Raw genomic sequence first — 20,677 nt, forward strand, 5'->3', positions numbered from 1 at the left:
CGGCTGCCGAGGCCCGGCCCCGAGGGTGGGGAGCGCGGCGGGCCTGGCCGCCCGGGGCTCCTCGGTGGGTGAGCCCGGCCCCGAACCCCGCCGCGTGTCGCTTCCACACCTACTGTGGAGGCGTGCCCGGCGGCCAGGTTCGGCCCGGGAATCCTCTGAGTGCCCCAAAGCCAGCCCTCCTCCCGTCACAGACACAGGCCTTCCCCACAGTATCCAGAGGCAGGGGCTGGAGGCCGTGCTCAAAAAGCTTCCGCTTGATGGCACTGTTGCTCCAGAAATGCCCAGCACCCTTGCGAGCGCGGCCTCTCCCTCCGCCCTTTGCGGATCAAAAAAGGCCCAGGGAGGCCCGAGAGCCATCCAAGCCTTCCGAGTGGGGTTGGCCCTACTGGGGGGTTGGGGGAGGTGGTGTCTCTTCCTTTTGGGGCTTCTCCTTGGCAGTAGGAGCGCACAGGTAAAGACATGCCAAGGAATCCGTGCATCGGTGGGTCCATCTCCGCATCCCTCTGGGAGTTCTTTTGAGGCCACGTTGCCTGGCCCCCATGTCCTGGCGACCGGGACCCTGTCATGTCTGCACACCTGGGGACGGGCATCCATCTGGGTCGTGTCGGGCAGAATCCTAGCTCTCTCGGGACATTGATTCAGAGCTAGAGGTGGCACAAGGACCTGGGTTTCTCCGCTTCCTGCGTGGTTGCCTCTCTGCTGTTCTCATCCAGCTACGTGAACTGGCTTAAGGGCTCAGGAGCAGGCCCGAGAGGGTCTAGGCCACTATGGCAGCGGGAGGAAGTGACGGGGACCCAGGGAGCTGGGGCAGATTGCCCCTGCTCGCCTCCAGGGGTGTCAGGCAGCCACTCTGCCGTGGAGTGCCCGGGGTAGGGGGTGCAGGGAGGTGGTTTGGAGTTGCTGGGACAGGTGTAGATCCCAGTGGCTCCCCTCCATCCACACAGACAGATGACCTTGGGGAGGGCCGTCTGTTCAGCAGACCCTTCTGGGGAGCTCTCCATGGGACTGTGTCTGTACTCTAGCCTCAAACCCCCCACTCGTTCCGTCGCTTCATTCACTCGCTCCCTGCTCCACTCGTTCATTCGTAAACACGCAGGTACACAAACGTGTGCGTGGGCGCGCGCGTGTATCATGCGTGCGTCGTGTGTAAGCACGTGTTCGTACGCTTATAGAGCGTGTACAAAACGTCCCTTCTCTTGTACTTTTTCCCTGTAACCGCCTCGGGGGTGCCGCTGTGGATAGGACTTTCTCCCAGTCAAAGCCAAAGCCCTCACCGTTGCTCGATGGCCGCTCCCAAGTTGTCCGCCCCGTCTGCGGAGGGAAGCACACGTCCTTTTTGCGTGCGTATGTATGCTCCCGGGGTTGAATGCAGGTGAAAGCAACGGGCCGCAGAGGGCTGTGTGCATGTCGCCTGCTCCCTGACCCCACCGGGCTCTCGTAGTGATAGGTAGTCTTCTGCCTTTTCGGCTGCTCTCACGGCACTATAGGCGTGCCGTGGCGTTGGCACGTCTGTGCGGAGTCAACGCCGTGTCCTGCTAGGCCCCCTCCGTTTCTTTTCGGACAGCTGCTCAGGGTAGGGTACCCTTGTCTGTGCCTGGAGGCAGGAGCATAGGGTATCTCACGGTGCCCCTCCTCTTTGGACGCTAGGCTTCCGCCTTGTTCCTTCCTCCCTTCTTCTGTCTCCCACGGAACTGGCTGTGAGGCGCGGGCCACTGAGTCGTCGTTACCAGGGTGCGGGTGAACGTGACCAGGGTACGTTTTCCGGCGTCAGCGTCCACCCAGAGGAGAGGAGCAGGGTAAATCTCCAGTGGGCCACGTCCCAGAGCACGTGCCCTCATGCCCGGAACGTCAGTGAGGTCGGCCTTTCTCTGGATAATGACAGTACTGCTGGTGCGTTTTTATCTGAGTGAAATAGATGTTCTGTGTTTTTATTTGTGGTGGTTTGTGTCTGCTTGCAAGATATTCATGTATATTGCACCAATGTCACACTGGTTAAAGATGGAACTTAACAGTACAGAGCCTTTTTTTCTGGTGGAGTTTACCACTTACTTCGCAAAGAGAACTGTGTTCTATCCTTATGAGCCCATGTTCGGGCCTGCTGCTTCTTTATCTGTTGGTGGGATATAGGAATGACTTATAATCCTATGGGGCTTCTTTTTTGTTCGGTGTGATTAAAATATTCTATAATTGACTTAGAAGAGGAGCGTTTAAGTTTGTGATTCTAGTAAAAACCATGTAATTTCTCACTTTAAACAAGTGAATCGTAGGGTATATTTTGCAGTATTTTTACAGAATTCCAAATGTGTAAACATGTTTATTAAAAAAGAAGAAACTTAAATCAACTAGTTAACCCTTTACTAAAGAACAGGAAGAGATCCACAAAGTAAACCAAAAGCTAGCAGAAGGAAGACGGTTATTAAGATTAACGCAGCTTAAACCTAAGTGTCCACCAACAGATGCATAGATGAAGGAAATGTGTATATATTCACAGAGGAACATTATTCAGCCATAAAAAAGAATGAATTCTTGCATTTGTGGTAACATGGATGGACCTCAAGGGCATTATGCTGAGTGGAATAAGACAGAGAAAGATAAATAGTGTACGATCTCACATGTGGAATCTTAGAAAGAAAAAAATGATAACAACAAGAAAAAACAAGGCCACAGATGCAGAGAACGGATTGGTGGTTGTCAGAGACATGGAGTGGGCGATGGGCAAAATGCGCAAAGGGGGTCCAAAAGTACAAACTTCCAGTTATAAGGTATATAAGTCATGGAGATGTAAGGTATAGCATGGTGGCTATAGCTACCAATACTGCGTTGCATATTTAACAGTTGCTAAGAGAGTAGATCTGAAAAATTCTCATCACGCACAAAAAAATTGTAACTCCGTGGTGATTGGTGTTAGCTAGACTTATTGTGGTCATCATTTTCACAAAATACAGAAATGTCAAATTATTATGTTTTACACCTGAAAAAATAATGTAATGTTGCTTGTCAGTTATACCTAAAGAAAAATCTCCTGTGTAGTAAAAAAAAAAAAAAAGAAAGAAAGAAAGAAAGAAAAAAAACTATAAAAACAAAAATTAACGTAGCTTACATGAAGTATAGAATAGAGGAAAAATGAATGAGAAAAAAAATTGACAGCTGGTTCTTTGAAAAGATAATAAAAAAAATTTTTAATGGAGATATTCATGTGTGAAGTTCATTTTATTATTTATTTATTTATTTTGGCTGCGTTGGGGCACTGGCTTTCTCTAGCCGTGGCAAGCGGGGGCTGCTGTTTGTTGCGGTGCGTGGGCTTCTCATCGTGGTGGTTTCTGGTATTTCGGAGCACGGGCTCCAGGCATGCGGCCTCAAGTAGTTGCAGCACACGGGCTCAGTAGTGGCAGGCGGGCTCAGTAGTTGTGGTTCGCGGGCTCTAGAGCCCAGCCTCAGTAGTTGTGGCACACGGGCTTAGTTGCTCCGCGGCATGTGGGATCTTCCCGGACCAGGGATTGAACCCGTGTCCTCTGCACTGGCAGTCGGATTCTTAACCACTGCATATTTTTACTTGCGTTAAATACTTAACCCAAGTATTTCTTACTTCCCTTTAAGGGGTGAATAATATTCAGTTTTCTGTACACGTCATATTTTCTTTATCCATCCACCTGAAGACCGGCTTGGAGTCTTAAGAGGATACTGGTACATTTCCTAAGTGAAAGGGAACTTGTAGGAATTTCCTAGATAGAGAAAGCTTAAGGGGAACTTCGGCGTGACTGGATTGGGTGACATTTTAAATTTTGCTTAAAATTAAAGTATTTTTCATATATAAAGTCTGAACAAACTGTTTTGAGAGACTGAAATCGCTTTAGCTCTGAAGAGAAGGGACACTAGCTCCTTCCAGCTGTAAGGCATTCTTTGGTGGACTGAAAATATAGCAGAAGTGTTTGAGGATTCATCCTCATGACAGGTAGCTGTCCCATAGGGAACCTCATCATGACACTTTAAGTAATTGACAAGAATTGCAGTCAGCTGTCCATATCCGTGGGTTCCACATCCACAGATATGGAACTCGCAGATACAGAGGGCTAATTGTAAAGGATGTGAGTATCTGCCGATTTTTGTATCCACAGGGTTCCTGGAACCAGTCCCCCATGGATACTGAGGGCTAACTGCATTGAAGCACTATATTGAAAGAGCAACATAAGATGGTGAGCTCACAATGGAAAGCTAAAGAGTCAAGAGTCATATTCTCTAAAAGTACACCATACTTGTACACAGCTATGCAGTTATTTGCATGTTAACGACAACCTGTGACTAGCAAATCTCAAAAACCTTTTGTTAGAATTTTGCCTTTGAGCATTTGATTCTTTTTCCTTGGAGAATCAAAGTCATGCAGTTCAAGAATCATTTCTTGGAGGACAGTATTTTTGTGTTTGTGCGTGGCTTATTTCACTTGCATTTTGTCCTCAAGTTTTATCCATATTTTTCCATGTCTCAGGACTTTCTTCCTTTGAAGGGATGAATCATATTGCATTTTCTGTACATCTCATATTTTATCCATCCATCTGCCTGAAGACCAACATTTGGGTTGTTTCCACCTCTTCACTATTGTGAATAGTGCTGCTAAGAACATGAGTTTGCAGACATCTCTTGAAGATACTGGTTTCAAGTATTTTGGATATGTATTTAGAATCTGGATTACTTGGTCATATGGAAGTTCTATATTCAATTTTTATAGTATCTGATATACTGGTTTCCATAGTGGTTATTCCGTTTTCTAATCCTAGCAGCAATGCACAAGGGTTTGAATTTCTGTACATTCTCATCTATGACCGTATTTGTTTTATTTTGATAGTAGCTACGTTAATGTGTTGGAGGTGACTTCTCATTTTGCTTTCGATTTGCATTTCTCTAGAGATCATTGATGTTAACCACCTTTGCATTTTCTGGTTGGCCATCTGTATTTATCTTTACAGCAATGTCTATTTAAAGTCCTGCTCATTCGTTAATCAGGTTTTTGTTTTTAAGTTTGTAGGAGTTCTTTGTATATTTTAGATAATAGCACCTTATCGGATATGTGATTTCCAAGTATTTTCTTCTATTCTGTAGATTATCTCTTCACTCTTGATTGTGTCCTTTGATTCACAGCAGTTTTTAGTTTGATGTAGTCTCATTTGTCTATTTTTGCTCTTGTTGTGTTGACTAAAGAAAAAACTCCCAACTTTTAGGTTGTGCCTAAGTTTTATTGTGGGATCTCAGTGAGGACTATATAGCCTGGGAGACAGACTCTCAGAGAGCCTTGAGGAACTGCTAAAGAAGTAAGGGAGCAGCCAGGACATATAGGACTTTTTTTTGCTGGAAAAAACATTTAAACGATTACTGTTAATCACAAAAAACAGACATCTGAAGTTAATGATTTTAGTGCTTTTCTATGTATGGGAAGATGCAAGAATCTTGGCTCACTGAAATTATTCCTTATCTTCATTATCTAGGGCCAGTTTCCAAAGTGCAGAATGCTTCCTGTTTTTCTCCCTCCTGAATTTCCCTCAGGGTGCACCTTCAAGGGGTGGTTGCAGTGGCTGATGGCTTGATCCCTGTAGAACTGGAATGGTGGGCAACATTCTTTGTTCAGTGGAATGGCAGGCAACATTCCCTGTCCACAGCTGCCTATGCTTCTCATGTCATATCCAAGAAATTCCAAAACTGATGTCAAGAAAGTTTCACCTGTTTTCTTCTACGAGTTTTATAGTTTTGCTTCTTACATTTAGTTCTTTTATATATTTTGAGTTAATTTTAGTATATGGTATCTTTCTTTTGTGTTTATCCAATTGGCCCAATAGTATTTGTTGAAGGGACTGTTTTGCCATTGAGAAGTATCGGCACCCCTTCGAAAATCATTTGGTCATATACAAGATGGTGTTTTCTGGGCCCTCTAGTCTTCTCCATTGGTCTACGTGTCTGTCTTCATGCCAGTACTAAACTGCTTTGATTAGTGTAACACCTTTTTGTTTTAAGTTTTGAAGTCAGGAAGTGTGAGACCTCCAACTTTGTTCATTTTCAAGACTGTTTATTTGGAGGTCCCTTGAAATTACTTATGAATTTTAGAATTTTTCTATTTCTGTAAAAAATGCTGTTGGGATTTTGATAGGGATTGCATTAGCTTTGGGTACTATTGACATCTTAACAATATTGAGTCCTCCAATCCATGAATACAGGATATGTTTCCATACATTTGTGTATTCTTTAAAGTTTTTCATCAATGTTTTCTTGTTTTCAGTGTATGTCTTTCACTTCTTTGGTTGCGTTTATTCCTCAGTAGTTTATTCCTTTTGAAAAAGAAGCTTTTTCTTAGATTGTTCTTAACTTAAATTTTTATTTCTTTAAAAAACTTCATTGTTTCATTATCCTCTTATTTCATAGATCTATAAACAGATAAAAACACTGACCACTATTTTTCCCATCACTTGCAGAAAGACCCTAAAAGTTTGGGGTTTGCTTTTTCATACTATTAACACACACATGGAAATGGAGCTATAACTTTAGATTAAAAATTCATCCCTATGCGCTATACTGTTAGGCAACCATCAGTTCTAAAAACTTCTAAGTTTAAAAATCGTAATTGAAATTCCTAGTTTGTCTTAAAAAAAATCCCAGCACAGGGACTGATTGAAATGATTGAAAGAGCCTCCTCCAAATTCCAGTGCCCAGTAGTAAACAGAGCCTGGTTATTTAACCTGTTTTTTTAAAAACTGTGTATAAATGACCAACACGACATGGGTATCTGAATATACACGCAGCAAACAAATGTATATGCATATAGCAGATTTTACACTTATTTAATTTGTATGACTGTCATGATCTAGCCTACATTTCTTTTTCAGATTTGTCTAGGGTTCAAAATGCATGTGAAATTTCATATAAATAACCAAATATAAACAGAATGTAACAAAGGGTGGCAGAATATGCCACCTAAAAATGTGCCACTTTGGCATAAGGATTATTTTGAGGTGAAGGGCAAATACAAAGAAGTAGATACAAGAAAAACTTCCTGCCCTCCCCTATTTGCCTAAAAGCAGGACATAAATTTTCAAAGGTGTCCCTCCTCCCTTTTCAACCAGGAAGGAGAAAAGTGAATCCCTGGAAAAAACATTAGATCTTCTCATCTGGAAACAGCACCAGAGGAATCTACATAACAAACTTTACCAACTAGCCCTTATCTATATTAGTTTCCCATATATTTCCCTTGTCACAATTGGTGCTCTAGAAATTTCAAGGTTCTTTTCCATTATCACTTCTCTAAACGTGTATTGTTCTTTTGCTAAAATACTATGTAAACTCAAGTTCTAACCAAACCTTTGAGTTATTCAACTCTGGGGACTTCCATGTGTCACAAGTGATACACATGTTAATAAACTTGTTTTTCTCTTGTTAATCTCTCTTTTGTTATAGTGGCCCCAGATAAGAACTTGGGAAGGGTAGAAAGATAATTATTTTTCCCTCTTTGCATTGGGCAAATGATATCTGCAAATGATGTCTGTCATGGAACAATAAAGTGGAAAACTTTACCATTCACCATTCACAAAACTATTTAGAGCTAAAAGAAGTTTAAACAAGTACACTTTCAAAAGATGTTGTTAAGTTTGTATCACTCATAAGCCTGAGGTTATGCTAGCCGTAGTTGCTCCCATCCCAGGTGGGAGGCAGAGTCCCAAGAGCAGGCCCTGCCTGCGCCCCGTCACCTCCCGCTCTTTGCCAGGGACCTGCTAGGGAGCCCGCGCCTCTTCCACAGCCTACCCAGGGCTGGTGTAGGTGGTGGCCACACCGCCTAGGTGGGTGGGGGATGTATGGGTCACAGTGACGTGCAGGTTTTTTCTGCCTGACTGGTACCTTCATTTATAATTTCCTTTGTTTTGAAAAAAAGAAAATGGTCTTCATGAAAAGTAAGGTTTGCATAATGGAGATAGTGTAGTATACAGGGGAAAAGGAAGTTAACCACTGAAGCCACCACGCAGAGATGAGAAGTGTTGATTTGGGGCATGTATCATTGCAGCAGGTTGTTCCCTGAGGACACAGAGAGAGAGAGAGAGAGAGAGAGGGATATGTAAATAAAGATCACTTAAAAACAATAGTCTAAGGAGCTGCCTAGACCCTTGAACAATGTGGGGGTTAAGGCTGCCGACCCTCCCTGCAGTTGAAAATCCGTCTATTACTTACAGTCAGCCCTCTGTATATGTGGTTCCTCTGTATCTGTGGTTTCGCATCCATGGATTCAACCAACTTTGAATCCTGTAGAGTGTAGTATTTACTACTGAAAAATATCCGTGTATAAGTGGACCCACGCAGTTCAAACCCGTGTTGTTCAAGGGTCAACTGTATTGGGTTACTCAACAACTGACTGTAAAGATATTTTTGACTCTCTATTTCCATTGACAAATATAATCCTTACTTCATTATTTTTTAAGAAAAAAAACAACCCATCTTCACGATTACAGAAGACTGAAGTCACCCCTGTCCAGATCCACTCCCCAGTGTAATCACCCTTCCAAGAAACACTTAAAAGAAATCCATGGGCTCTGCAACGACCCCAGGGCAGCACAACTGGCCTGCTGACTGCCCCTAACTCCTCAGGATTTCCTGCCTCCATTCTGCTCCCCGACTGAGCACCTGCACAGGCCCAGGCCCCCCAAGACCGCCTGCTGTCCGGCTAGTCCCAGCCTTGGCTCAGGCTCTGACTCACAGCGCCTTTTCTCACCCATTCCCTGCTGTTTGGGCAGAGCTGGTGGGAATTTCCAGGGCAGAAGGGAGGAGGACAGTGAGGACCCTGAGGTGCTTAGTTCTGGCCAGGCAGCTGCCTTTTTGCATTTCAGGTCACCACAGGAAAATCTCACAAAGCGCAGCTGCCTTCAACTCCTAGGGAGTGAAGGGAGGGCTTCATGCTCTGCTACAACTTGCCCGCCTTGTTGAGGGTGGAAAGTGAAGAGAGCTTCCACCTCCTCGCCACGCGGAATTACCTGACCAGTCCCTGGGCTCTGGATCTCAGCTGCCCCTCTGGATTCCTCTGTGAGTTTCTTTTCCTTCACTCTAGGGAGTAGTGGCTGTTTCTCCATGCAGAGATCCAAGTCAAAGTCTTTTTTCTGTCTCCATTCCCTGGATGAACACAGATGCAATAACTACTCATTGTGCCAGGAAATCGAGGTCCAAAGAGGCTACGTGGCTTTGCCAGTGTGAACCAGGAGTGGTTCACACACACAAGGGGCGGGGGGGGGGGGTGGGGGGGTGGGGACGGGGGCGTCTCATGCTGCAAATCCATTGCTCTCTCCATGCAAATGGCCACTGAGGGCAAGAGAAGATGTTCAACGTCATTAGTCATTAGGGAGACCAACATCAGAATCACAAGAGATACCACTTGACGTCTACCAGGGCAGCTGTAATTTAAAAAATGGAAAATAAGAAGTGTAATAAGGATGTGCAGGAATTGAACCCCTCATACACTGGCTGGTGGGAATGTAAAATGGTGCGGACACCGTGTAAAGCAGTTCGGCACTTCCACCAAAAGTTAAACATAGAGTGACCACATGACCAGCAAGTCCACTCCTAGACACGTATCCCAGAGAACTGAAAACATTCAAACAAAAACTTGTACGTCAACGTTTACGGCAGCCTTATTCACAAAGCCAAAATGGGGGAAGCAACCCAAATGTCCATCGACTGATGAATTTTTAAACAAAATATGCTATACCCTTACCATGAGTTTTTATTTAGCCATAATATGGAATGAAGTAGTGATACGTGCTGAAATACGGATGAATCTTGGAAACATTATGATACATGAAAAAAGCTAGACACCAAAGAACACACATTGTAAGATCTGATTCACGTGAAGTACCCAGAACAGGCAGATCTACAGAGAGAAAAAATCCACGCGTGGTTGCCATAGGGCTAGTGAGAAGGGAACGTTAGGAGGAAAACTTTTTCTCTACCGTCTTAGGTTCAACTGGCTAGGGGCCTGAAAATTAATTATCGGTAAATTAATCGGAGAAAAGTTTATTTACCATGAAGGAGCTTTCAGATGAAGAGGCTCCCTAGACGGCTAGAGATAGGGGTTTATAGACCAACTTCGCAAGGGGGCTTGGTGGATCAGGACTTCAAAGGATGGAAGGGTCTGATGAGGCTTATTTACACCATCTTCTGGAATGTTCTCATGTCCAAGATCAGGCCTCCCTGCTTAGAGACACGCCCCCCCCGTGTGGGTGGGGTTGTGGCAGCTGTCTCTTATAAAGTTCTGCTTTAGCCAGATAAGGGCAGTTCAGAGAAGACTTATTTCTGCCTCTGTTGTAGCTCAGATGTTTTCAATTTGAAGTAATCTTTGTACCATTCAGGCCGGTTTCAGTCCCATCCCGAGAATAGGGAACGGCAGATAATAAGTATGGACTTCCTTTTGGGGGTGATGAAAATGTCCTAAAATTTATTGTGGTCACGGGCCCACAACTGTCTGACTATAGTAAAAATCAGTGACTAGTACATTTTAACATTGTGGATTACATGGTACATGAATAGCATATCAAACATTTAAAAAGCAAGCCAACACATACACTTAATAAAATTTCAGTAAAAGGTAGATGGTACATTTTACAATGTGGGTGAATCAAGGTGAGAATAGTACAACCCACCGATCAACCCCCGTCTCCCCGGCCAGGGGAAACTTTTTGTTTCCCATCAAAAGTGTGGGAAACAGCGCGGGTGTTCTGATGTGATACAATTGACACTGTACAGTACAGTGCAATCTGATACTCCTGTTGTATCATATAGGAGTACAAAGCATCAAGTCTAAAATGTGCCTGCTAAGGGACATTTCCCTGGTGGCGCGGTGGGTTAAGAATCCACCTGCCAACCCAGGGGACACGGGTTCGAGCCCTGGTCCGGGAAGATCGCACATGCCGCGGAGCAACTAAGCCCGTGCGCCACAACTACTGAGCCTGCGCTCTAGAGCCCGCGAGCCACAACTGCTGAGCCCGCGTGCCACAACTACCGAAGCCCGCGCGCCTACAGCGCGTGCTCTGCAACAAAGAGAAGCCACCGCACGCCGCAACTAGGGAGGGCCTGCGCGCGGCGGCGAAGACCCAACGCAGCCAATAAATAGATAAATAAATAAATTTATAAAATGTTCCTGCTAAAATAACTGAGCCTGAATCTAACCATACCCAGAGATCTCACTACGGGTTATTCTGTTTCTACTGGAACATGTTCAGGACAGGATGCATATAGAGTAACACTGAATGTGAGTAATTCTACAGGACAAATAATCTAGTCTTTTCATCAAAGGAATAGCAAAGAAAAAACGGGGAGGGGCTGTTATAGATGAAAAGAGGACTAAGTCCTATTTCAGCGAATGCTATGTAAGATACTTCTTTGGATCCTAATAAGAACAAATCAAATTTAAGAGAGATATTTAGGTCAAATAGATACATTGGACATGGATGGTTTCCTGTGGCATTAGGGAATAATTGTAATTTTTCTTCGATGTAATGACGGTATTTTGGTTATGTTTTTTTAAAGCCCTGTTTGTTATAGTTTATGTTACCGCAGAGTATGTGGAGGAAATAACTTCTTTGGGTTTACACACGAAGTCGTAGGATATCTGGAATATGCTTTGGAATATGCTAGAAAAAAAAAAACAAATAAATCTTAAGTGGCAAAACGCTGACTGTTGAAGCTCCTTGACCGACATACAGAATTCTGGATATATTGTTCTATCGGCTTTGTTTGAAATGATCCGTGATACAGAGCTAAAAATATCCACAAAAGCAACTGTGCCAACCAACACTGATAAAGTAATCGTGTTTTGAGTATGTTATTGAGTAATATGGGTGAAAACACCAACCTAAAAGAGTTGATTCTGGTTGCATTTACAGAGCTGTAATCGGTTGTGTCTCCAGTTAGGACTGGAAACAGGTGGTTTTTGTTTTAAGTACTGTAGAATTATCCAACCACTTCATTAAAGCGTAGGGTATCTATTTTTAATGATCTCTTGTGTGAGAATGTAAATACGGGGAGGAGATTCTGAAAGACGCACACTCTACAGGTGACAGGGTCAGCTCTGGGAATGGCATGAACATTAGGGCTGGTGGCCAAAGGTGACCTTCATCATTTGCTGAGCACCTACTATGTGCCAGATGCTACTGTTCTTCGTGCTGGACATACAGACACGAAAGAGACCTAAAGTCCTTGCTCACATGGGGCTCACATTCTAGTGGGGGAGACTGAAAAGTAAGCTCAATAAGACCCACGTGTATTATAATGACGCGTGCTGTGCAGCACACGAAGGCAGGGAAGGGGAATAGGTCTGGGGGAGGGATCTGCACCTGCAGGTAGGTTGTATGGAGAAGGCCTCACTGAGAAGGGGACATAAAGACCTGAAGGAAGAGACGGGGTGGGGTGGGGGGGACCCTGTGGACATCTGGGGGATGATCCTCTGAGGATCATATCCTGTGTGCCTCTTACTAATGTTATGCTGTTAAATCATTTAGACACTTACAAATAGTCATTGACCCTCCAGTTTTGAAGCAGGAGGCGCTGTGGTGTATTTCTGTCCGTTTGGAATTGGTCAGGGTTAGGGCCACACAATTACCTTGATGAGGATACGGTTGAAGACCTTAGCCACTTTGAATAAATCGAGGTTCTAGCCATGCATACTAAGTGTGTGCTCCTATAAAATGGATCTTTTTGGAATACGTGTAGAGATTGGTCCCTACAGAGCATCTTGCTGAAGTGGCTCGGTCCACTTCTGTAAGTTGTTTATAGCTACGCGACTGACAGTGCTGAACAAAACCCAAACTGTCATTTGCCCCTTGGGCCAGGACGCTCATCCCTCGTGGAAATCAATCAGTTATAAGTGGGAGAACATTTCTGTATCTGTGGCTGTAGGGCTGACAGTTTATTTATTTGTTTCACTAACCTCAGGGACAGTAGGTTAGGGAAGCAGAAAGGCTGATCCGGTATCTCTGACCACAAGCCTCAATGCCAGCAAATTACCATATGAAGTGACCAAATGGTCACAGTGGATTACGTCACAGTGGGTTTGCAGTATAAAGTCCAGACCATCTGTAGCTGTAGGCTTATTTCTCCTAAGGGTAGGCAGTGGCTGGATGGGGGTCTTTTGCAGAACTAGGAAAAGGCTGGTGTGTTTTTGTTTTGTTTTGTTCCTTTGTTTTTTACTTTTTTCACGCTGAATTCTTACTTAGGGAAATTAATCTGTATCTGTGGCCAAGGTATTCAACAATACGTTCTTTCCTTTTCAGGTCACAGTTTGGTAAGAAGATCCAAGGGCACGATCAACAGCTCGTGCACTGCCTTGGTGTGGACCCAGAGTTCAAGCACAGACGAAGATCAGACACTGACTTCACACTTCTGATAGGTACGCAGTACAGCCCTCAGTTGTGCTTTGATTCTGTTTCCCCCTTCTGTACAATAGGCTCCCCTCTCAAGGCAGGTCTCTCACCGAACTTCCTCTTGTTAGTGTCTGGCTAGCACCACGTCCAGGTATACTCAGTCCCTGTAATTGTTCATCGTGATGATCAGGAGAGTTCTGCCTGTGCGATTCAAATATCAACCTATCTGGTAAGTTCCAACACCCCTGAACTCAGTTGAAACTCGAAGCCCAGAAAAGGCCATTATTTTACTAGAGCCGATTTCACACATCTGATAGGTATGGAACATAACTCCCAGGTGTACTTTGTGTTTTACCCCCTTGCTTTTTACAAAGGCGACTTTCTGAAATGTTTTAATCCAGTTTATACTGGTGCCATGGAGGCACGTTCTTCACGCTCAAGACTGAGCAAAGGCAGGGTTAGTTCGGTAACCTGGGACCTTTTAAAGCTATAAAAAATAGCCCGACATTTTCATAAACCCTAGAGCTAGGAAAGAATTTGAGGGGATCCTGTTTGTCCCCTGGATTGCTGAGAAAAGGACCTTCTGTCATCCTACACTGGAATCTCGTGAGAAGGATGATGTGAAGCTTCTCATGTGAAATGTACCTTGCTATATATATAGCGCCTCCTAGTTTAAGAAGTTTTTTTTATACCGTATTGAAATCTCCATTGGTAAGGATCCAGATACACTCAAAGGATACCAAAGGATACACTCATTTGTCGATTCTTTACAGGAGGAAAACTAGAGCTGTCAAATGCCAATTCTATAGTATTCTTCTGGTCTACAGCACAGGGCAGGCTCAGTAATAATGAAAGAGGAATAGCTTATTATTGTTTATGATGTGTTGTTCTTTTGTGATTTTAACAGTAATACACCCGTAGGTGATTTAGAAAGTTATACAGGTTTGATGGGGGAGTCATAAGGGACTGTTTTCCAGTAGTTGTGCTGGCTGATCACCTCTTATGGACCATACCATTGGCACGCTCTCCTGTTGATGTGGGTGAGCGGGTCAGGGTTCAGCAGACACTGGCTTCGTGTGCTGTATGCCAGCTTTTTATGACGACTGTGTTCTGTGAATCAGCATTTGGGGCAGGGAGAGATGAGGGGACCAGAGACGGTAGTCAGCATCATAACCCCCTCATGACCTCATCAACCTGCCACCTCTGATCTTGAACACATCCTTGTACTTCTCCAGGTTTTGATATCTCTAACTAATTTCTGGGTAAATCCATGAAAAGTTCCTACATATTTATGGTCAAGGACCTTTTCGAGAAGCTGATGAATACTGTGGAAATTAATTTTTTAAAAATGCATATCTGTACATACATACACAAATTAGCAGCTACTTCAGGAAGTTTAAGGAAACCTATGGACCTCTCTTAAGAGCACCTAGACTTAGGGAGTTCACTGTCTCTTCCAATTTCACACATCTGTGGTTCTAGTGCCTCCCACCATTCAAATCATATCAGGCCCCTGCCTGAAGCTCTCCAATAATTTCCCATTGAAATTAGAATGAAAATATTTACCAAGCATGGCCAGCAATGAACAAGATCGGGCTGCTCTTTTGCCCTGATCACTCAACCTCTTTTCTCCTTGGTTACTTTGCCCTAGACACACAGGTATGTTCCTTCTGAGCTTTATTAACAGGAGTATAATAGGCAGAAGATAAACTGCCCTGTTTACAGTGTACATCTTGATAACTATTGACATATGTTCCACCTGAGAGATGATCACCACACTCAGAATAATGAACACATCCATCACACCCAAAAAAGTTTTTGCTTCCTTGGTGTGTATAGTAATGACAACTACATTTTGCTCCAAAGAGGTTCTCTAGTTATTTATTTCATCCTTAACTAGGGGTAATTTATTATTAAGACAATTACGTATGTTGGAAAACAACTTGCTCCTGGTATACTTCAATGTACCTGAGAAATTTCTTTCCTTATGTTTTTGATACTTTACGCCCCAGGTCGAATGTTACCGAAGTACAGTCTTTCACAGGAATCTCATATTGACGAGTGTTATTATATGTTCTCCTATTAATGCTTTTGTTTAAGGTATTTTGAATGTTAATCATAGTAAATTTGGAGTCCCTGGCACATTTCCACCCATAACAAATCATGAAAGAAATTTTATAGAATCCTGTACTCAATAAAAGTTGAAAAATATTGGAATCATTTTGAAATGGTAAGAGTGTGCTTAAAATGTATTCATGGATGCTTGGTTATGGTCCTCAACAAACCTAATGTTGAATTCAGTAAGTTAGCTAAGGAAAGAGTATGTGGTAGCTTATGATTTATGTGTGGGATAGGCCAATTTCTCTTTAACGGCAATAGACATAAAATGGTCATCTACAAAATGGTCAACGTTATGTATTGTAAGAAAGGAAAAAGTATTTTTTCAACCTTCTTAGGGTCCCCGGCTAGGTCTGAAAATGAAACTGATAAAAACAGATTAACAGAAGGAAGGCATACAAATTTATTTGGTATAAGTTTTATGTGACATGGGATCCTTCATGAGCAAATGGTTAGACTTGTGTATCTTATGCTAGGTGTGATGAAGAGTGGACAGTCATGGAGGAATATGATTGATAGATAAAGGAAAATAAGGTAATTGTAGTAAATGGGGGGTCATCTTAGCAAGGCCTGTTTGTTTGGATTCTTCTTGGCGTCCCTTCTAATTCAGAGATAAAGATGCTCCTTTCCTAATTCTTGTATGGACTAGTCAAATCTGAAGGAGATAAAAACAGCAGTTGGAATTTTTTAAATGATAAGGGTCATTAAATGTTAGATTAAAACGGTTTTAATTTAATCACATATCCTCTCCTCTCTCTTTTGCAAAACCTTTTAAATATTGTTTCAATTATACACTACTTTATACTTCTGGACCCAAACCATAACCTCCGAAATTTCTTTTTCCTACTAAAACAAACTTACTGTGTAATCTACTGTTCCTTCCTCATCACCCTTAATACATATTGAAGAAAAACACTAGCCATATTATATTAAAGTGACAAATGAAATGAAGTTAGATTAGATATGATTAGAAGCAATCAACCTCAATACATCCGCGCTGCGTTCCTTCAGCTTTCACTTCCTTACAGTGGGTAGTTCCTTGGAGATCTGTGAGATGGCTATCTAGTTCTATGTTCTGTGGTCTCTAAAGTCAGCCTTCTTGATAGCAACAAAAACCAAATCCCCCCACCCTCTCTGCTTAGGGTGAGGTCATTCAGCTTCTTTGGATTGTCTACTACACATTTTAAAAAGGATATTCCTAACTCATGTAGATTTGGTGAAAGTTGAGGTTGGTTGTCTTGTCTTTTAATGTTAATGTCTTACACAAATGCTTTTGAGCAACTGCCAGCTTTTTTTAAAAATTAATTAATTAATTAATTAATTAATTAATTATTTTTTGGCTGCGTTGGGTCTTTGTGGCTGCGCGTGGGCTTTCTTTATTTAGTTGCGGTGAGCGGGGGCTACTCTTCATTGCCGTGCGCGGGCCTCTCATTGCGGTGGCCTCTCTCGTCGCGGAGCGCAGGCTCAGTAGTTGTGGCGCACGGGCCTAGCTGCTCTGCAGCATGTGGGCTCTTCCTGAACCAGGGCTCGAACCCGTGTCCCCTGCATTGGCAGGCGGATTCCTAACCACTGCGCCACCACCAGGGAAGCCCAATTGCCAGCTTTGTAAATACCTAGATTGTCTTGCTTGTTTCATGAAAGCATAGCTACAATTATACTAGGTTCTACCCAAAGTTTCATGCCTTTTCTTTTTACATCCATCCTATGAATCTTTAGTATAGTATTTCTTTCCTATTGGTAGAAGGGAGAAGGATTGAGGCAGAAGGTCAAAACTCTAGTTTTCATCTGACAAGAAACTGAAGTGCTTTCATATTTCTTCAAAACTGTGTTTTCATGGAGATTAAATTATCACTTTTCCTCTATCACTCCAACATCACAGAGCAACACAGAGGTTGCTTAAGGGTTTCTGAAGACATGCCTTTGCTTTTTCTGTCACTAGAGTAGATTCTAACAACTTGAGCCTCACATGTTTGCATGAAGCTTTCATTTTTATTGGTGAAAAAAAAATGCATGCTTTCTGGGCAATAGACCTTTATGTATCCAATGATTCTTCTTTTAAGTAGCACATTCAACACTCACTTTGAGAATCTTAGAATCCACTTAGTTTTAGGCACTTTGACCAGTCACACAGGAATGGAGCAAATTGTGACAATCTATCTGCCAAAGCCTTCTGTAAGGATATATTTTGGGGAAAGGAGCACTGACAAATAATAACAAAGTCATTGTAGTGTTTGTTTGATGCTTTATTCTCTTCACCAACATTTAGAATGAAACCATGTATGTTCTCCCAATGACTATTTGTATTCCTCTCTTGTTCTGTCATTTAAAGAAGCAATATAAAGGAAAAAAAAAAAGGAAGAAGAAGAAGTTAGTTATAGAATGATAAGCAGTAAGATCTTATCTCAGCAGTGCTACGACCTGGCTGTGGCTTTAAGTAAGTCACACTCCTTGCATTCTTAGCTGCTTCATCGTTAAAAGTGAAGGATAAGGATTAGTGGACTTCTAAGAAGGCTCTTCCCACTCACATATTTCAGACCTGTGTGATTCTGATTCTATGTGTGGTTGATTTTAAATTACAAGCAGAAGGATTGTGTGCCTCTCTGCAAAGGTAGCAAGGGAACATTTACATTTGGAAGTTGTGGACAGTGTGCTTGTGTAGGCACTCTGCTCAAAAAGCCCATGAGGAGAAGCTGATTTCAGGAGGGGAGATGGGAATGTGGATTCAGAGAAATTATGACACGGATAGTAGTAAAGTTGAACAAGCTGACATCTCAGTGAAATAGGAAATCAGATCACTGATTGATCATGAAAGCTCTGAGAAGGGTTTGAAATTTAATGAAACTAGAGATTTGGATTAGCCACTGGCACATTGGGTATGAATGGATAAAATTATTAAGTAGTATTTCAGGTTTGACCCCAAGCATTAATATTATCATATTGTTCACTGCTTTTCCTTCAGACTTGGATCTAAATGGCTTTTATAATTTCTCATGGTCAAATATGCTCTGAGAATGAATATTTACCCAAAACTAAGGTAATTTTTATTCCACAGACTCTAATGACAATTCTAGCTAGGAACATATATATCACTTTTAGAAATAAATGATGCATGTGTATATAGCCTTTTAAAATGACGGACTCAAGCTGACACTTTCAACAAAGGGCAAAGGAGATGTAAATATTACCTGTTCATAGCCAGACTTAAGCTGTGTTCACTGTAAGTATTCAGGCTTGTTAGAACCTATTTAGAGGAGTGATGAGATAACTGGGACAGGATTCACCAGATGAATGTCCCTTTTAAGGGAGGAAAAAGATATCCTAGGTTCTACACCTGAGCCCTATGAATTAGATTGGCCAAGAAGAGAAAACAATTAAATAGAAGTTGATTAACATGCGTAATGCCCAAGTAAATGGGAGCATTCAGCAGTAAGTAACCGAAAGGAGTGGTTAGAAGGTGAGCCTATATACCATCTTAGGCTAAACAAGGAATGGGAATTTTTGGGGCTTCTGGGTTGGGGAGGCAGGTTTTGGGAAGCTGACCAGGAAAAGCATGGTAAACAAGGGTGTTTTTAGTAAAGTTGCTCATGCAGATATTTAAGTCATGCCTTCTCCATTGAGAAGAGTTAGCAAAAGATAATAGCTAACAAGTACTGGCAAGGATGTAGAAAAAAAAGGGAACCCTTGTGCATTGTTAGTGGGAACATAAACTGGTTTAGCCACTATGGAACAGTATAGAGGTTCCTCAAAAATAAAACTACCATATGATCCAGCAATCCCACTTCTGGGTATATATCTGAAGGAAAAGAATCCATTATCTCAAAGAGATATCTGCACTCCCCTCTTCACTGCAACATTATTTATCAATACAATAGCCAAAACATGGAAACAACTAGGTGTCCATCAAGGGAGGAATGGATAAAGAAAGAAAATGTGATATAGGGAATTCCTCAGCAGTCCAGTGGTTACGACTCTGTGCTCTCACTGCCGCGGGCCCGCATTCAATCCCTGGTCGGGGAACTAAAATCCCACAAGTTGTGCGGCGCGCCCAGGAAAAAAAGAAAAAGCAAAGAAAACGTGATACACACACACACACACACACACACACACACACACACACACACACACACACAAATGAATTACTGTTCAGTCACAGAAAAGAAGGAATTCTACTACTTGCGGCAACATGGATAAACCTTGAAGGCATTATGCTAAGTGAAATAAGCCAGAGAGACAAATACTATACTCATCTATATGTGGGATCTGCTAGGGGCAGGGGAAATATGTGAAGATGGTCAAAAAGTACAAATTTCTAGTTATAAGATGAATGAATAAGTGCTGGAGATTTAATGTACAGCATGATGAATTTCTTGTGTACTTGGAAGTTGCTAAGAGCAAATCTTAAAAAGTTCTCACCACACACACAAAAAGCTATGTGAGGTGACGGATGTGTTAACTAAGCTTATTGTGGTAATTATTTTGCCAAATATATGTATACAAATCATCACAGTTGTACACCTTAAACAATGTTATATGTCAAAGTTAAATAAGAGTTTGTAAGTCCTCCTCTTCCTGGTAAGGGGGAGAGAGACACTTTTTACAAATAAATTTCCCTTATAAATGGAAATTTCCTTTGTAGAAGGAAAGCCTGTGCCCTGTTTTTGGAGCTTTTCACGTGTTGGCTGGTTCTCAATGGCCTTTATCTCAAAATATTACAAAGAGGAATATTTTTGAGTAGCATACTCTAGTACCCTTCACCCCCATTCAGATGGGTGTCTTTTGCCTAACACCGTACTTTAACCTCTCACCTTCACTCTCGTAACATTCTATACAACTGTTTCAGTTAATCATCACATAGCATATATCATTCTACACTCAGATTTTGGGGAGCATCTCTTTTTGGACGCTCAATTAAGGTTGTAAAACAACTCTAATTTGTATTAATGTACAGTGCAATCTCTTTTCAACGTTATATATTTAAGAAATGAACTGCTTGATAGCTTTTTTTAAAATTATATTTTTTAGTAGTTTTAGGCTTACAGAACAATGAGTGGAAAGTACAGAGAATTCAATATAAACCCTTGCCTACCCCTCACTCCAGCTTTCCCTGTTAACAGCTACCATTAATGTTGCACATTTGTTATAACTGGTAATGAACTCTAGTTTACATTGGGGTTCAATATTTGTGT

General features: G+C 42.3%; 2 protein-coding genes across 11 annotated transcripts in view; one reads left to right on the forward strand and one right to left on the reverse strand.

Annotated features, from left to right (window-relative positions):
• Positions 1-20,677, reverse strand: part of LOC309620715 (uncharacterized protein) — an 84,576-nt gene that overhangs the window by 44,279 nt on the left and 19,620 nt on the right. Inside the window, exons 3-4 of one of the 6 annotated variants that reach the window (XM_082377581.1) lie at positions 8,997-9,132; positions 4,190-8,046 (exon numbers count right to left, since the gene is read on the reverse strand). The exons of the other annotated variants lie outside the window; for them this stretch is intronic. Of the exons in view, the coding sequence (XP_082233707.1) occupies positions 7,879-8,046; positions 8,997-9,132 (304 nt within the window). The 3' untranslated portion in view covers positions 4,190-7,878. Of the gene's footprint in view, positions 1-4,189; positions 8,047-8,996; positions 9,133-20,677 lie in introns of those variants that run through there. 6 annotated transcript variants of the gene reach the window in all.
• LOC309620745 (uncharacterized protein) overlaps positions 1-20,677 on the forward strand; it is a 37,175-nt gene that overhangs the window by 14,217 nt on the left and 2,281 nt on the right. For 2 of the 5 annotated variants that reach the window (XR_014239601.1, XM_082377617.1), the window contains 2 exons: positions 4,116-4,193; positions 13,284-13,399. Coding sequence is in view for 3 of the 5 variants with exons in the window: in XM_082377617.1 (XP_082233743.1) it covers positions 4,116-4,154 (39 nt within the window). In the remaining 2 variants the exon portion in view is untranslated. Of the gene's footprint in view, positions 1-1,647; positions 4,194-7,103; positions 7,161-13,283; positions 13,400-20,677 lie in introns of those variants that run through there. The other 3 variants (XR_014239600.1, XM_082377618.1, XM_082377619.1) reach the window with 3 other exon arrangements.

The sequence above is a fragment of the Balaenoptera borealis genome, assembly GCF_965194805.1.
Source record: "Balaenoptera borealis genome assembly, chromosome: X".
In the NCBI taxonomy this organism is placed as follows: Eukaryota; Metazoa; Chordata; class Mammalia; order Artiodactyla; family Balaenopteridae; genus Balaenoptera; species Balaenoptera borealis.